The 17956-nt window shown below is 34.7% G+C and overlaps 3 protein-coding genes across 3 annotated transcripts; 2 read left to right on the forward strand and 1 right to left on the reverse strand.

The window, feature by feature from the left end:
* The first annotated feature begins 833 nt into the window (after positions 1-833).
* On the forward strand, positions 834-5865 carry ND-B22 (NADH dehydrogenase (ubiquinone) B22 subunit). The gene is made up of 2 exons (XM_018510203.1): positions 834-1053; positions 5450-5865. Exons 1-2 carry the CDS (start codon positions 944-946, stop codon positions 5772-5774), a joined length of 435 nt encoding a protein of 144 aa, XP_018365705.1. The 5' UTR covers positions 834-943; the 3' UTR covers positions 5775-5865.
* LOC108762933 (uncharacterized) lies at positions 2435-3332 on the forward strand. The gene has a single exon (XM_018510202.1). The coding sequence runs from the start codon at positions 2613-2615 to the stop codon at positions 3330-3332; it is 720 nt and encodes a 239-aa protein (XP_018365704.1). The 5' UTR covers positions 2435-2612.
* Positions 5866-10915: 5050 nt separating the features above from the next.
* On the reverse strand, positions 10916-17683 carry SF1 (splicing factor 1). Its single transcript, XM_018510176.1, has 9 exons — positions 17276-17683; positions 15721-15876; positions 15074-15149; positions 13303-13455; positions 13101-13207; positions 12841-13007; positions 12315-12473; positions 11959-12233; positions 10916-11864 (listed from the first exon to the last, which is right to left on the reverse strand). Exons 1-9 carry the CDS (start codon positions 17481-17483, stop codon positions 11309-11311), a joined length of 1857 nt encoding a protein of 618 aa, XP_018365678.1. The 5' UTR covers positions 17484-17683; the 3' UTR covers positions 10916-11308.
* Positions 17684-17956: the final 273 nt, after the last annotated feature.

Consider the following 17956-nt stretch of genomic DNA (forward strand, 5'->3'; position numbering starts at 1 on the left):
AGGGCCTTAAGAGCACAATAGAGGAACAGGAATTAGATATTAAGATTTCAACCTATCAGAAACTGATTACATCGGAATACGCGGTTTCTGATAGGTTGAAATCTTAATATCTAATTCTTGTTCCTCTATTGTGCGCAGGCCCTTACAAAATGAACAATATATACTTTATTAATATTGCACTATACAAAGATTTGCTTGCTGACTAGATTCAAATAACCGATTTTCGCGAGATTCTAGAAAGATCTATTCGTATGTACAAGTGTGCACAAAGGGAAGGATAACGGTTGGTTTTCATATAGATAGGAAACTTTTAGTTTTAGTCCGAATCCTCATACGAGCAACAGCGCTTTGACACCGAACGCTGATTGGTAAAAAAAGGGCGATGGGGGTAAATTTTACCCCCACAACCAGGTTTTCACCAATCTGCGTTCGGTGTCAAAGCGCTGTTGTCTGTATGAGGATCCGGGCTTAGGCGCCATCTAGTCGCGGAGTGTGTGAAGTGTGTCCCTACAATTTGATATTTGTTTAATGCCCGTTTCCACCAACGCAAATTAACTTTAATCTCGGTTCAACTAACTCCTTGTCTTTTTCTAGTTCTAAAGGTTAGAAAAAGACGAAGAGTAAGTTGAACCGAGATTAAAAGTTAATCTACATTGGTGGAAATGGGCATAAAGCGAGAAACAGAGTTCTAGAACAGTCTAGTGCAGGAACAGAAAACAGACCAAATGTAAATTCGGCTTCGACTAGAGTCTGCTAGAGTCTCTCCTTAATTTCGACCATTGTTGTAAGATGTCGGTTGCTCTACTCAGAGCGCTCAAAACGATAGTGAGTCCCTTATCTCATATCTTAATTAGTTCGTAATTTTTTTATGTACGTTTTCTAGTTTATTACGAGAGTACGAGAGTACTTTTGAATAGAATTGCCATTTTTTTAAACGTGAGGGATGGCACATATTCCCTCAGAACTTATATCGCATCAGCAGAAAGTATGCAGACTGTACAAACGCGCTGTGCGTTGTATCGAGGATTGGTTTCATAAAACGCACGAACGCAGGTACGTACATCACTGAGTATGACATGATTAACTTCTGACCTGTTCTTTTTAGCTAAATTGTTACTACATATTCGTACACTTAAAATAAGATAGTCATGTACTTGTGTCTCAAAGAGAAAATAAGAAATGAACAATCTGTGTAAGCTCATTGCAATTAAGGGGGGAAATCCATTTAGAACTTTCAAAAAATCGAATTTTTTTGCATAAAATGTTAATTTAACATTGTAAGAATATGTTCCCAACGTTTTAAAACGAAATTTGCAGTCGTTCGGAAGTTATAGCCTTCGAGCGCAACAAATCTCTTGAGCAGCGTTTAGGCTCTAATAGCGCGCAGCAGGTATACACACTCCCTCGGCGCGGAGACTACCTTTTAGGGCTGCGTTCCAAAAGGTAACTACAGAGATGTAACTATAGGGGTTTTGAAAGGCACCCCTGGTAGACGGCGTTTGTATATTTCTATTGTGTGTGTTTAGTCGAAACCGTTGGGGCTCGCATCGTTCTTAGTTTAGCTTCAAAGTTCGGCCTGTACAGAACAACAGTGCAAATTCGAAATGTCCTATCCGAAAGGCACACACGCCGTACCAAAACAAACATCGAAACCACGCAAAAGAAAGTTCCATGGTAATCAGTTTTCAAATAAAAAGAGCGAAAATGAAGAAGGATGTGAAAGTGCAAGTGCAAGAAAACTCTCCAACGTTAGTGCTGAAGATATTCACTGGAATCCATTGCATGGCTATCGTTTGATCGAAATATTCACCGTTTTTACAGCCTTGACAGAACTCCTTGTTTGTCGTCAATGTAAACAGAATGTGAAATTTGAAGAAGCTGGGAATCGAGGCCTCGGTTTCAAGATAGTTTTACTTTGTCGCTGTGGTCAGAGAAACATCAATTCAGGACCACTAATCAACACTGGATATGAAGTAAATCGTCGGATGGTGTTTGTTATGCGACTCTTAGGCATTGGCAGAGAGGGTATTAATTTATTCTGCAACCTCATGGACATTTGTAAAGGAATGAATGAGAGCACGTATAATAATATCATTACGTATATTCATTCCTGTACAAAATCTGTTTTTGAAAGTCTCTGCAAGAGAGCTATCGAAGAAGAAAAAGAGTTCAATGAAAAACATAAAAGGCCCATTTTAGATTTGAAAGTCTCTGGAGATGGCTCGTGGAAAAAACGTGGATTCAAATCGCTGTACGGAGTTGTAACGCTCATAGGCTACTATTCGGGCAAAGTCATCGATTTAGTTATCAAAAGTAGCTATTGCCATGCATGCACATTTTGGGAAAAGAAAGTGAATACTCCAGAATACGAAGAATGGTATATAAATCACGAGGAAGAGTGTTCAAAAAATCACGAGGGCTCTGCTGAAAAAATGGAGGTTGATGCGATTATAGAAATCTTTTCAAGATCAGAGGAAAAGTATGGCGTTAAATATGGTAATTACATTGGAGACGGAGACTCCAAAACTTTCAAGGCCATTCTAGATAAGAATCCTTACGGTGATGAATTTCAAGTTGTAAAAAGCGAGTGCATTGGCCATGTAGAGAAGAGAATGGGCACTCGGCTCCGAAATATAAAAAAAACACAAAAACTCGGTGATAAGGGCAAACTAATGGATATTTTAATTAAAAAACTCACAACGTACTACGGTCTGGCAATTAGAAGAAATGTGAATAGTATTGATGGAATGAAAAAAAGTATTATGGCCACTTATTACCATTTGATCTCTACGGATGAGAAGCCACAACACGAATACTGCCCGCCCGGCGAAGACAGCTGGTGTAAGTGGCAGAAAGGAAAAGCAAATTTGGATTTTTTTGAGCACCCTCCTCCACTCGATCCAACAGTCGCAAAACACATTCTTCCAATTTATGAAGATTTATCTAAGGAAGAATTACTTCAGAGATGCTTGGGCAGTCATACGCAGAATGCAAATGAAAGTTTTAATTCTACGATTTGGCGTTTGGCTCCTAAGCATCTTAATTCTGGACTGAAAATCGTTGAAATTGCATCCTACATCGCTGCTGGACTCTTCAATGAAGGATATTCTTCCATTCTACAAATTATGACAAAGTTACAAATTATTATTGGGAGCCAGAGCAAGAACTACGCTGAGAACGTCGACGAGCGCCGTTTATCTCGACAGAAACGGCGCAACTTTTTATGCTCTAAAGCAGCTCGACAGGCACGAAGAGAGCAGTTATTGGAGCAGAACGAATTCTACGAGGAAGTAGAAGGATTATTATTGTATGGCGCTGGAATTGCTGACTGAAAGGTAAATTATAGATATCATGCCTATTTTACTGTCAAAACTTTAAACGCGTTTTTCTCAAAACTGTATTTTTCTGCACTGCTGGAACTCTCGTTTAAAAACTATTCAACCGATTGCGCTGAACTTTCGCACACAACTTCGTGATATCAGTACAATGTCGGTGAACCTAAATGTTTGTGAAAATCGCGATAAAAAATTATTTATTTATTGCAAAAATTATAAAGAGAAAACGTCAAAAAATGAAAATTTATTTTCAAAAGTGTTTCATTTTCAAAATTTTTAACTTTTTTTATTTTTTTAGGTTCAACTACGAATTATGAGTATAAACAATAAGAATTTTTTTTGCTGTCTATTGTAGGATCAATATCACAGACGCTATTTGTCCAGCAGCTGAGCAACTCGCACGCGGACGTGCCAAATGGGATGCTTCATATATCTGCCATTTTGAAATATTTTTGGAAAAAAAAATACGTATGAATAGTCCAAAACATGTATAAATAAATATCCAAGTTTGAAAAATGTACAAACATTCTTTCTTCTTCAAAAAAATTCTTGAAAATAGCTTATTTTTCCTCGTTCTAAATGGATTTCCCCCCTTAAAAAGAACAAATCTTTTAATTCAACTGGTGGAATTGTTTAAAGCGAAATAAATGACTAATATAATTATTTATTTTTTAAATGTTGTATGTTGACATCATAGTCTTATGATATTTCAATATTGTTTAATTATTAATTAAATATTTATATTAACGACTAAATGCTACAGGTATTACTTAATAAATTAATGCCTGTTTCCTTCAATGTCAGATTGGTCCTTTTATGTCGGTTTCTACCTGTAATTTAATTTTAATCTTGCTTCAACTAATTCTTTAATTCTTTTTCTAGTTCTAAGAATTGGAAAAAGATGAAGAGCAAATTAAACAGAGATTGAAGTTAATCCAAGTTAATCTATATTGAGACAAAAGAATTACCTGAATTTCTTGCGTTTCCTACTATTTTTCTTCATATTAAAGAAAAAAAGGAGGGAAGATAAACTGTGCAAGAAATTTAGTTAAAAGAAATTTAGTTAAAGAAATTTAAAAAAATGGGCCTATTGATTTTGATCTCAATTCAACTTACTCTTCTAACTTTTTCTAATTTTTACAAGAACCAGAAAAGTTTAAAGAGCGAGTTGAATCAAGATTAGTTAATCTACATTAGTGGAACAGGTATAAAACAATTAATGTTCATCTTAGACTGTTATGGCCAAGATTCCTATTTCCTATTTGATGAATTAATGTTCAAAAATCAATGTAGATTAACTTTAATCTCAGTTTTATTTACTATTGAAATAGCATCCATTGATACCTTATATTGGTGAATCCGGGCTGAAGTTAATTAGAATTTGATCAAATCACATTGACAGCTTTGAATTGATGCAGTAATTAATGTATTGATTCAAATGGAACAACCAATATTAGACTTTTTAGATGAAAAAACAAAGGTAGCACAAAGCACGAAAATAAAATACCTTAATCTATTTACAAAGGACGATTATAGTTTATAATAAATAATTTAGGGCGACTGTTACTAATGCCGATTCATTTAATCAGCGATTAACTCAATCAGCAGTGTAGTCAACAGCAAAACTGCATATCGTTCTTAATCTCATTTCTTCGTGATATACTTCTATCTCTGTGTTCCTATACTTAACTGTAATAAAAGTAATGAAAATCTCCTATGTATAATAATAATTCTGCTGATTGAGTTAATCGTCGGTTAAGTTAATCGGTGTTGGTAACAGTCGCCTTAAATTATTTATTATAAACCATAATCGTCCTTTGTAAATAGATTAAGGTATTTTATTTTAAAGTAGTTTAAATCCGTCGTTTAATGAATAAAGCTAATAACAATTAATTAAGGTAAACTCTCAGAGAGAGGGGGGGGGGGGGGGGGGGACAAATGCTTTTTTAAATGTAATATTATAATTTAATAATAATCTTTAAATACAATTAAATTATAATATTGAAATAAAAAACATTTGAGATTAATAATACTAAATTGTGTGTATAGGTATGTGTTCGGTTACTGGGACGTTTACCTACCATAATTATATTTCAATTATAATTTTTTTACAGATACCAGATTGCTTTATTGAGAGAGCGTTTTGACAAGAATAAGAATATAAAGGATTTGAAATACGCAAAGTATCTATTGAAGGAAGGAGAGAAGGAGTACTTCTCCAAGATACATTATCAACCAATAACGTTCGCTGAATCGATCACAGGAGGGGCGTATGGTCGAGAGGCTTATACTCCAGACTGGTCCTTGGATTATTGGCATCCTCTAGAGAAAGCTATGTATCCCAAATACTTTGCGCGTCGTGAACAAATGAAGGACGAATACATAAAGTGGTACTTCGAAACCTATCCTGAAGAAAAAAAGAAGATCGATAACCACTAAGTGTTTGTAAAATATATATACCTGCAATGGTGTTATATTAATGTAACAACTCTTGTAGATAATATTGTAATATAATATATACTATGTGAGTACACTCATGTGTACTAGAGAACATCATAGAACATCATTTCTATCACAAAATACCTTTGACGAGATTAGATATTGAGATTGAATTGAAATTTAACCAATCAGAAGAAAATCAATTTCAAATGTAATGAATTTTAATTGGTTAAATTCCAATCTAATCTTAATTTCTAGTCTGATTCTATACAGGCTGATTAAAAGAACCAGTTTTTCAAAATCCGTCATATACGAGCAAGTGTTTTGTTTTAAAAAACGTCGAGTGGCTTGCTGCTCGATGCGATTTACTACGATTGATTCCGATCTGTAGATCCGAGTTCAATCCCACCTGCGCCCACATATGCGACTTTTTGTATTTAAGGAACTGAAAATGGCACCACTTGGTGATTAAGATACCTGTGATCGCCAGCGCCGTTTGGATCCGGCGTTTAAACTGTAGGTTCTATATATAGTAAATATATGCATCATTCTCCCACATTAGGAGTCTGACATTAGACTAACAATCTAATTCCGGAAAAATCATTATTTCGAAACCTCATCTAGAGGAGGCCCGGTTTGGACTATAGTGCCATTGAATGGATGGTATTTCATTTCAATATGTATCATGTTTATTTTTATTTAATTAGAATACATAGTAAGCAACCTAGCATACCTCTATTTATAATTTAATCCATTATACATTCAACAGATGTAATACTAACGCAGTACAAAGTAACATATGTAGCTCGAAATTTGTCTAAAATCTTCTAACATGCAGATAACACACAGTAAGAAATTCTTGCGCTTGGACGTTTATAATTTCAAATGCTATCTCCGTTGTAACAATAACGGGCGAAGCGTATTGTCAATTTATCTACGAAAAAGATGAGATACCATTCGTGAAATTAAGGACTCGCGATATTTTTGTTTATCAAATTGAATACATTACTTTAGCAGCAAATTTCTTTTCGCTGCTGAAGTATATGAATTCAGTTAGAACATAAATATGAATTGTTTTAAACAAATATGTATAATCCGGATATTTACGATCGAAGATTACACAATACGTATGTTGCTGTAAAAGCGATGCTTTAGTGAACTAAATCTAAGGTTGCCCAATGGGTTTATTTTGTCCTACATTACTCATGGGCATTCATTTAGCGCGATTTAATTGACATCTTTGCGTCAAATTAAATTTCTATTCTTATTTATCTTTAAAGTACTACGAATTAAAGTACTTCCGAACAAGATTTAATGTTCGGAAAATTCATGTAAAATAAATGTAGGAAATTTTTACGTCTAATTTGCAAATAAAAATTGGTATACATCCTGAAATATTACATGAATGCCGCAGAAATTTTTTGTTATTTTTATAATTTCATCATCTTCAAAAACAATATTACCAATTACTTGTGATAAAAGTTATGAATTGTAATAGATGTATATATATATATATATATTTTTTTTTAGAGTATTATATATATATAAATAAAATATATGAACAAATGTTTTTACCTATGTTACAATTCTTCAACATTGATAGATTCGATTTCGGAAGCGACGTTCGGAAATAGAACGAAGTAAAAAAAAGTGTAGGATCACGTTATATATGTATATTGTGCTCTTACAAAAGGATTCGTGCGCGATAAGTCATTTATGACATGATGTCATTTATGATATTTTTTAATGAAATTTTAGTTTATTACTCGCAGTAAATTAACAGTAACTAGGTAAAACTAAATGTTCCATTCATGAATATAATTTTTACTTGCTCAACGTACATCATATTCAACTCGTACAATTTTCTTAATGATCACATCAGAATATCTTCAATGAGGCAAGATTATACATAAAAAAATATAATGAACTGATCACTTAAAGTCACAATATAATTACATCGTTCCTAGTTTCTCGTCTATCTTCATCTTTTTCTGTGATTTCCTATTAGGACATAATGCCTTTTTCAACTTCTATCAGGGGAGCCTATCTCCCATCTTGAACGTATTCACGAATGTAACGTGACGCTTCTATCCTTGGTTTCATCAGAATCAAAATTAAAATCGATCATGTGACGTGATCATGTTGAACGTTGCAAGGCGCGAGTAAAGCCAGCCAACTTTGTCCAGTGGGATAATGAGCACCTGAGTGTTACTGAGCAACCTGAACAAACCTTTTAAATACAAACATGTACATATATGTATTAGTTGTAAATCTGACTGGTGACGCAAATGCGGCCCTATTTTGATCCTTTGTAATTTTTAAAATTTTTGACTGTAAATTATGTTAAAGATGGTTGAAGTCTAAAGCCGAAATGTTCGACTTATATTTTATTTATTAATTAAAAATCGACATGATTTGTTAATTTGCGTACTATTTCTCGCGCTGACTCCTATAATTCATTTTTTATTGCATATTTATTAATCTATATGTACTAACTATATCATTAATAGTAGTGTACTAACCTTATGTCTTCAAGGCGCTGAAGCTTATTGAAAAAGTATACTAAAATATTCACGAAAAGTTGGACTGAATTGTATCAAGATCGAGGTGCTAATCTGCAAATCGAGCAGGATAGATTGCATGTATTACATTTATACGTCTTATTGCTTGAATATATTATCAATATGTTTAAATTGCGATGCACTCATATATTTCTGGATTATATGCATGAAAATATAAATATTTTAATATATAAATACGAATATTTTAAATATAGATATTTTTTAGATAATGTACTTCATAGTGTATATCTTGTTTTTTATTAGTATAGTTGTTAATGTGATACTGTGCCTAAATAACATTTCCTGATAGCATTGTGTCTGACAAACACGTCACTACAATGTTACTTAGCGACTTGCTTGTGATGTCTGTATAGGCAGAATTTGTTTAGTAGTTATTGTAGTTCTAAAAATCTCTTCTTTTATAGTGCATGTCTAAAAGAAATAACAAGCTTTATTGTGTATGTATGTCCATAATCAAATAAAATGCTCATTTTATATTCGCACATTCTAATTTTATCTTTCAAAATGTAATAAGGACATCGGACCTGAGACAAAACAGAAGGCTTTAGCTCTGACGCTGTATAAAACAATAGGGAAGTGTGCTCACATATGTTTACGAGAAGTTTTTACTGATATTCCATGCATACGAACTTTACAATTGATGCTTCAGAAGATATCTTTAGCCTCGGATTTGAACTCTGATTTTGCGGCATTTGAAGAACATGTCTCGAAAAATATTAGACAAAGGCTGCGTTCCAAGCTCTTAACGCTTGCAATATGTACGAGCATTTGTCCTTATTTAATATTTGATAAACAAGAATGAAATGATTCCTTAGCGTTGTGAGCGTTAAATGGAACGCAGTCAAAGTATGCATACTAACGTGGGATGAGATTTCAATTCAATCAAATGTCACATATGATCGAAAGGATACCATATGTGGTTTTGAAGATTGGGGTAACAAGCGTATTAATAAACCTGCAAATCACGTATTGGTTTTGATGCTGCGTGACTTAAACACGGACTGTAAGATGCTTATCTCGTATAATTGTTGCGACAAACATATACAATTAGTATGCTGCATTAAAGAACATGTGCATGTAATACACGAAGCAGGTTTCCATATCCATATCGTAGCGACTGTCTGGGATCTCCAAATATCTCTGCAATGAAGCAGTTACTACTGCAGACAGAAATGGAGCGTCATTTGGAAGGAAAAATACAAGGTAAGTAATATCTACTTATAAATGTAGTAATATGTAATACACATAACACACAAATATCTTGCGAAATGAATATTTAATTTGCAGCTCCAACTTACAAGATCGGAAATTATGAAATTGCTCATTTATTTGATCCTCCACATCTAATAAAGTGTTACGGAACAGTTTATTGAAAAAAGATCTAGCAAGTTTGCAACACAAGCCTTAAGAAACGGTAGCGAGCTATATTGAAACTTTCGCAAGATTAAAATGTAAATAGTAATATCATAATTGTAATAAAGAAGTATACACATGTATATCATTTTAAATGAACATGTTGAGAATAAAATTATTTTATTTAAAACAGGTGTAGCAACAATGGAGGACAATAGCATGATTCGAATAGATAAAAACGATATTGCAACATCGGAAACTGTTAATTTTTGTAATGATCTGTTCGACTCAGTAAACGGTACTGCGATTAATGATAATGAATTACAATGTGAATTAATTGCGAATAGTGCATACCATGCATTTTGGTGAACGCAAAAACGTACTAAAAAAATATGTTATATAGATATAGACAAGGCTACGTGAAAAATTGTTAAAACAACTACCTCTACATTAAAAAATTAGCTCTTAATCGTAAAAGGTTTCAAAAAACTGTGGGAGATATTGAAATGTAAGTATGATTTTATAAGTCTGAAAGCGCGTTATTGTAATCAGCACTCAATAGAGAACTTTTTCGGTCAAGTGAGGAACCATGCCATTAGAAATACGAAGCCAACACCTTGGCAATTTGAAGACTCGTTCATAACTTTATTAGTGAACAACATGAAGTCTATCAGGATGGTAACTGCGAAGTCGATGAAAAATATTTAGAATCTGAATCTGAACTTGAACTTCAAACTGTCTCGAGGTGTATAATATTAGTAAAAACAATGATGATGACGAATTGCTTGAAGTGGAACAAGTAGGTGCTCGTAACGATTTATTATTTTTATTAGATCATGGCGATAACATTGTTAGCGCTATTAAAAAACGGTTTAACAATTGTGAAGAATGCGAAAGTAGCCCTAGAAATAACAGCTGTTTAATTTATATGAAAGCAAGTTATATGTAGAATATTGAAATTGTTGTAGATGTGAAGCCATCAACGTAATATTCTCGAAGTGTTACTATAACACTTTGCGAATTGGACAATAAACATGGATTGGAATGAGTGTGTAGAGCACCGTGCCAACACGTTTATGACGATGATTCGCATAATTGTTGTTAAAATATTAGTATGGTGGTGCAATAAACAAAATTTCTTAATGCGTAATGTGAATGACCATAGTGATGTTTATTTATATCATACAAATATTAATCAAATAAAGAAAGCGCACGAAACATACAAAGCTAATAAATGTAAAAGGAAAACTTTGGTAAACAAATATAAATTATCTGTGATAGAAAGAATGAATAATTAAGTGAGCGAGAGCGAGCGAGCGAGCGAGCGAGCGAGAGAGAGAGAGAGAGAGAGAGAGAGAGTTTCGCATTTCTATGCATTTGAGTAGTCCGCCCCACATCACATGATCCTTTTTAATTCGTCTTCAAGTAAGACCAAAGATAGAAGCGCTGAAAATCGTGACCATTTTTTGAAAATGGGAGATAGGCTCTTCTGGCTTTTACCCTCTATCTTTCATTTTCCGTTTTCTTCAAACTTTTTCTATCTCAATGATATCGTCTCGTTATTATATAGATCGGAAGTCATTCATTACATGATTAGGACTAACTGGTGGGCGGAGGCGGCGGAGGTGGTTGTGCCAGTAACGTCGGCAACGTATTCAGGTCAATCCCGGGTGGCGCAGGGGTCTGTTGTTGAGGCGGAGGTGGAACAGGCGCAGCTGGTGGCCAGCCACCCATCTGTTGTGGTTGCCAGCCACCGGGGAATCCCGGAGGCGGTGCCGTGCCAGGCGGCGGCGGTCGCATCGGTCCCTGTTGACCCTGCTGCCACGGCGGTATACCCATTCCGGGCGGAGGAATCTGTGTAGGCGGCATTTGGCCCGGTGGCGGTGGTTGATTGTTACCTGTCATCCACGGCATTAACGGCGGAATGTTGGGCTGCGTAGTGGAGCCGGGTGGCGGTGGTGGTGGCTGCATCACGCCTGGCGGTGGCGGCATGCTCACTGGCGGTTGCCATTGCATGTTCATGTTGTTCATTCCTTCGTTTCCTTGGCTCCACGGTGGAGGTGCCATGCCTGGTGGAGGCATCATTGGGCCGCTCTGCATCATCTGCGGTGGAGGATGAGCCGGAGCTGCCATTAACGCGCGAGGTGGCTGTTGTCTGAAAAAAACAAACAATCATCGTATTCAACTTAGTTTAGTGAAAAAGAGTATTGTAATAATGGAAGATAAATAAGAAAGGAAAAAAATTGTACCTGTCAAAAAGTCCAGGATAATTTGGATTGGGAGTCTGTCTACTTTGTCCCGTCTTTGATCTGTCCGGTGGCGGGCCTTCTCCCAATTCTGCCATGAGTGACATGTACTCTTCATCTATTTTGGCCTTATCTCCAGCTTGACCCATTCCTCCCATTCCAGTGGCTGCTGGACCTCCCTGACCGGGTCTCTTTGATCTGCAATCTCGAGCAATATGTCCTGCACCACCACAACTTGAACACAATATGTTGTTTGTCACATTTGGTTTATCGGGACACTAAAAAATTTCATCAATAATTATATTAGTTACAAAGTAAAAAAGATCCTTTCAATAAAATATTGTATAATTTTTACAAACCAGCCAAGATTTGTGATCAGAAGCTCCACAATTGGTACAACGTGGTCCGTCGTTTTCGCGTAATGTTCCATTTAACAAAGCTAATTCGCGTAGTTGATTACGTCGCAAGTCGTTTTGACCCTCCGGCACTTCTACACCTTGCCGAATAATTTCGTGAATCTGTATATGTAAACACATTTAATTACATTAGTTATTTTATCTATCTTACTATCATATTCAACAATACTCTTTCTGTATTCGATACAGAAACTTTCTGTATCTTTCATGCTTGTATAGTTTATCCGGTATCCGGCGCCAGATATCGGATATTTGCCAGATATTCGATATATTTCTAAAATATATATCAGTGATAAAAGTTTTCAGATATTCGTTACTACTATACATATCGTTTCAATATACTATACATATAGTTTCGGCCGGATATGTTAGATATCAGATATCCGACAATCCTTTCCGGATAACCGGTGCATTTCTAGTTTCTAATTATATATAAGGAACAGAAGATTACATAAAAATTAATACATACTCGTTCCACAGCTTTCTTCACAGCATCTAGATTGTTTGCGGTAATGTACGCATGCAATGGTTCGTCTTCGCCTGGCAAAGGCTGTCCATCTTTTCGACCAACTTTTCCTTCTTTCACAGAGCCCTTTCCACGGATTATAATCTTTGCACCAGTTTCCTTTTCCATAGCTAAACGATTTTAAAACAATAAATAGAAATTGAGATTACTAATTATATAAATTTTGTAAATTTATCGAAATTCTTTTGCGAAGTAATGCCCACATTTTAAAGTATTTCCACGCGGTCCAATAAGCAAACCAACGAAATTTATATCAGGATGCTCTTCCTGAGGAATCATTACTTTATCATGAACTCGTATTATTGGTGGCCTGGAAAAAGAAAAATTAATATGAGTATTACGAAATAAACAAATAAACATGTTATTTGCATTGAAGTAAATGATATATCCATCCGTATGACTCACTTATAATCTGGTGGTGGCTTAAACTCTGGATTGATTTTAAGGATCTTCTGAATCAGATTATGACGTTCTTCTTCTAATTTACGTCTTGTACGATATTCTCTCGTGTTCAACCGTTTACCATCGCTACTGTAAATAGGCTCTGGAGATGGGGATCTGAAAAATAAAAAGAGTAATACCATATCAAGATATAAATTTTTATCAAGATGGTACTAGCGTACAAGCAACCTGACCCTACTATGAATGTATGAATATATAAGTGGGGAAGAACCGTTGATTTAAAACAGAGACTTATGCATATAGATCTTGATTTAAAAAAACTGATAAATAAGCCACTATTATAAAATTTTTCTTTTAGTACGGATTTTTTTTTGTAAATGTAATACTATCTGATAAATTTAATTCTTTAATAAATTATGAAATTTATATTTTAAATTCATCTATCAAAAAGAATATTTTGTTTGCAGTATTAGGACAATATACAACTATTACAAAAAAAAATTTACAATTCAATAATTTTGTTTCAATAACAGTAATATATGATCTCAATAGGTATTATAATAGTAAGATATATCCAACTGTAGATGTGTACTATAAGGAAGGCATTGCATGATTGTATCAGTTTGCTTATGTAATCGGTTGTACTTTCAGAAACTACAAAAGAACTGTATATTATAGAATTTTCCAACAGTATCAAGGTATCAAAATAAAGAATAGAAAAATTGTCGCTGCCGAATATAGCATAGCTATATATTTAGTATTCTATAGTAGGCAACCACTGGAAGACTGCGCGTTTGTGCACGGCAGATATCGGTATGATGTCAGCTGCTAAGACAGATCCTGTGATTATCAGAAATAATTTTTTAGATTAGTTATTAATGCAATTGGTATGTCTTACTATGGTATTAACGGAAACACAATGACATAAAAATAATGGTTCCAGCTAAAATCGGAAAAGTTAAACCTATTGGAATAAATTAATTTATTAGAAAAAATATATGCATTTATTATTTAAGACCTGTACCTGAAAGTAACGTTAAATTCTTTGTTACAATTATTACGAATTTCAGAATGAGAATAAACCGATATTTTCCTGAAATCTGCTCATTAAGGTTGTAATTAGCAATAAATATTGGCAAGTCGATTACAATCTTCCTATTAGCATCAAGATTATTATAATTTTAAAATATGCCGTGCAAATCACGGCAGCCTGAATAGAGGGACAGAATTTCACTCAAGATGACCCATACATAAAGTGATAGATTTATAAACATCGAATACTGAAATATCTGATTGCTAATACTGCATAATTTTTAACTGATTATTAGAAAAAGATTACGATAGGTCACCTCAGAGTTACTTTATGTGTGCAAAAATGTATCTCTATAAGATATATGAACTAGAATACCCACTGTTCTCTTTAAACACTGCTACTAATACATCATTGTACGATGAATCTATTAAAAGCTATTGTTTTACATATTGCACTTAATTCTTAAAAAAAAAAAATTAAAAACTATGTAATTTAATAGCTGTAGCAGTGTTTAATAAAAATGAAATATTAAAAAAGATTGATTAGGGCAAACCAATACTATCAAAATTCATCTTCTGTGTTGCATGGGGACTCTAATCAAGCCCAACGTTTTCAAATCGGTATTCCCACACTAATTGAACCTGAGCCACAGAGATATCTTTTAGGGCTCCTGTATTACGGGCTGCTGTATGTTCAGTAGATATGTAATATTCATTTTTGGTATGTAAGTTTCTTTCAAACCTTTCCTCAGGGTTAAGCGGGATGCCAAGATCTCCAGTGCGTAGCTTCCTGCTGATTTCCTCAATCTGCAGCTGAACTGTAAACCAACGGGTTAGAGGGGGCGGAAACCCCAACAGTTAGATATTGCCAATTTGCCGTATACATTCTATAAAATAAGCCGTATACATTCCTTAAATAATGTCTCAGAAAAGTAATAATGTATTGCACATATATTTGAACCTTGAATATTTCCAAAGTCAAAAGCTTGTAATGCTTTATGTGACTTATTCAATACTAGTTATTTGAAAAAACTGTAAGATATACAATTTTTGCTATATTATTATGTATCTAAATGATATGTAATATAGTTAATAGAATTTCATGATATTGAAAATGCATCGACGGTCAGATTTTAGTTATTCAGCAAAATTGGCAATCCCTCTTGCCAAATTTGGTGATTTTATACAGTTCTCAAGAAATCTGCTTACCTCCACGAATTTTGAATTATTATTGATATATATACTTACATCATAGCCATCTACTCTTATAAATTAGGTTTCAGAAACTTATGTACAGAAGCAAAATATTTGAAATGGTTCCCTAGCCATACGTATTAGCATACTAAAGAAGATATATATTGTAAATGTGTATGAGAGAGAGAAACTTACAGAGATAAGCCCTCTCCTGATCAGGAGTCAGATTTGTCGGTAGTACTGTCGGCATTCCTGGTATAAATGTTTTGTCATGTTCGCTACCACTCCATCTAGTCTTTTTCCTCTTCTTACGTTCTAAATCTTTAGATTCTTTATCCTGTTTACCATCGCCTGCAAAAAATCCCATCATTAAATCACGAATTTATAAATATACCAAAACATATGTATAAATATATCAAAACATGGAAATATTTCTTGTTTTTTTACAGGAATTGTAATTATGATAAATTAATTCTGATCAGTATTTGCTCTGAAATTTCTTTAACTGATATTAGTACGTACTAGTGTACTTTGAATTAATGTATCTTTGAGTAAAGTTAATATAATTAAATAATTGTTTTTCATTTTAAAAGTCAAAATCAAAGAAATAAGACTTTGTGACTTAAAATTATGTAAAGTTATGAGAAATATTTGTTATAAGAAATTTTTTATAATACAGTTAAAAAAATTTCTAGATTTATTAGACCCACATATATCGATTATGGTTATTATTACTCTCCCTTTTGCTAGTATCAAAATAGATAATGTTTCTTGCATATTTGCATGAATTAAGTTCTTTATTAGCATTATGGCATTTTCTGCTTCCTGTGAGAGAAAAGCCAATCTATAATCTATACTCTTTGCTTCCTGTTTCTTGCTTTCTAGATATCACTTTTTACTTTTTATCCTGTTGCTTCATTTTCTATCGCCAGAAATTAATCGACAAATTTAAGGAAAAAATAAGAAATTGTTGGAAATAATTACATTTCAAGTTTGCTAAGTTTGATTTTGTTTTGATTCCCATAGCTTGTAGATTAACTGAATAGATATGTGCAAACAGCAAATTTACAATATTTCTAATGAAATTTGCTCTGATCTTCCCTTTTTCCAGCAGCCTCCAGTGAGCTCACGGACAAGGATAGGTTTGTGATTGTATTATTCAGATAAGTTGTGTTTTTGCATAAAAGGTTGGTGTAAGACTATTAATATAGTTTTTCAATAATACGCACATTATTAGATTTATTATTTGTCGCTGTCAGAAATACATATTTTTGATCAGATGTTTAGCTACTTAATTATATTTTCTCTCTCTCTCTCTCTGTTAGTATTTGCAATATAATTATTAAAGTCAAGTTGTTTCTCAAATTAGGGGCCTATTCAGTCACTCTTAACGACTATATCATTACATTGTCGTCGCGCAGCTTTTTTTATTATATACAAAATCTGTACAACGGTAATATAAGGAATATAAGGATATCGTTACAGTCATTACAAATTATAGAATAAGCCTCTAACTTTATAACTACTATTATTTGTAGTAGTTCGAAATTAATTATCAATATCACGAATAAATTGACACACTGCTTAAGAGTTCGAAGTAACAATTTTTACAAGAAACATAACAAGAAATATGATTGTAAATAAAACGATCGCAGAGGGAAGAAATGGAGAAGGCAGAAATATAGGTAGCAAAGCATAGGTACATTGTAGATTAGACTCGAGAGAAAGGAAAGTGGACAGAGACGCTCACCTTCTGCTTCCCGTTTGCGGTTCTGCGTTACGGCGGTCGCCGTGTTCATGTTCGTCTGAGCGCCGTTCGCGATCGCGGCACTCACCGCAGCCGCGGCAGCCGCCGCGGCCACTGCCGCCGCCGAGGTTGCATTCTGTTGCTGTTGCTGCTGAGCGTTCTGTAGGTAGCTTGGATTTAGCAGCGACGTGAAATTACGCGATTGATTCATAGCAGCCTGGCGTAGTGACGCCGTGCCAGGCGTTGCGCTCGCGCTCGTAATCGCAACACCAACACCGTTGATCCTTGACGGTAGTCGACGCCCAACAACGACAGGCAATAGGCGTACTGACGGCGGATTTAGACAGTGAGAAAATGGCGAAACTATCCGACTTACGAAGACACCGTTAACACACCTCCATGCTCTATCCCGACGTATCACGGCCGGACGTTAGCCGCGTACCGCCCTCCGGGAACGTTAGCAACGGATGCGCTCATTGGCGCGCTCACGATGACATGCCAATCACGATGTCGGGCGCGAGGAAATGACGCGGCCGAACGGACCAATCGCTTTGCGCCTGATATCGAGGAATCGATTACTGACAATGGGCGCATTCAATGGTCGCGTTCAGCAGACTCAACTGTTGTGGAGCAGATCCGTGAGCACTCGCTGCTATTGGTGTATTCTTCTAGATCATCCAATAG

This window comes from Trachymyrmex cornetzi, unplaced genomic scaffold (assembly GCF_001594075.2).
Source record: "Trachymyrmex cornetzi isolate Tcor2-1 unplaced genomic scaffold, Tcor1.1 scaffold325, whole genome shotgun sequence".
NCBI classification, from domain to species: Eukaryota; Metazoa; Arthropoda; class Insecta; order Hymenoptera; family Formicidae; genus Trachymyrmex; species Trachymyrmex cornetzi.

Excerpts from the sequence above, each read along its gene's own strand:
- ND-B22 (XM_018510203.1), top strand. The coding sequence starts at position 944 with ATGGCACATATTCCCTCAGAACTTATATCGCATCAGCAGAAAGTATGC. Across the intron at positions 1,054-5,449 it reads CATAAAACGCACGAACGCAG|ATACCAGATTGCTTTATTGA; the intron begins GTACGTACATCA and ends ATTTTTTTACAG.
- LOC108762933 (XM_018510202.1), top strand. The coding sequence starts at position 2,613 with ATGGGCACTCGGCTCCGAAATATAAAAAAAACACAAAAACTCGGTGAT.
- SF1 (XM_018510176.1), bottom strand. The coding sequence starts at position 17,483 with ATGAATCAATCGCGTAATTTCACGTCGCTGCTAAATCCAAGCTACCTA. Across the intron at positions 15,150-15,720 it reads TCAGGAGAGGGCTTATCTCT|TTCAGCTGCAGATTGAGGAA; the intron begins GTAAGTTTCTCT and ends GTTGGTTTACAG. Across the intron at positions 12,474-12,840 it reads TGAAGAAAGCTGTGGAACGA|ATTCACGAAATTATTCGGCA; the intron begins GTATGTATTAAT and ends TTACATATACAG.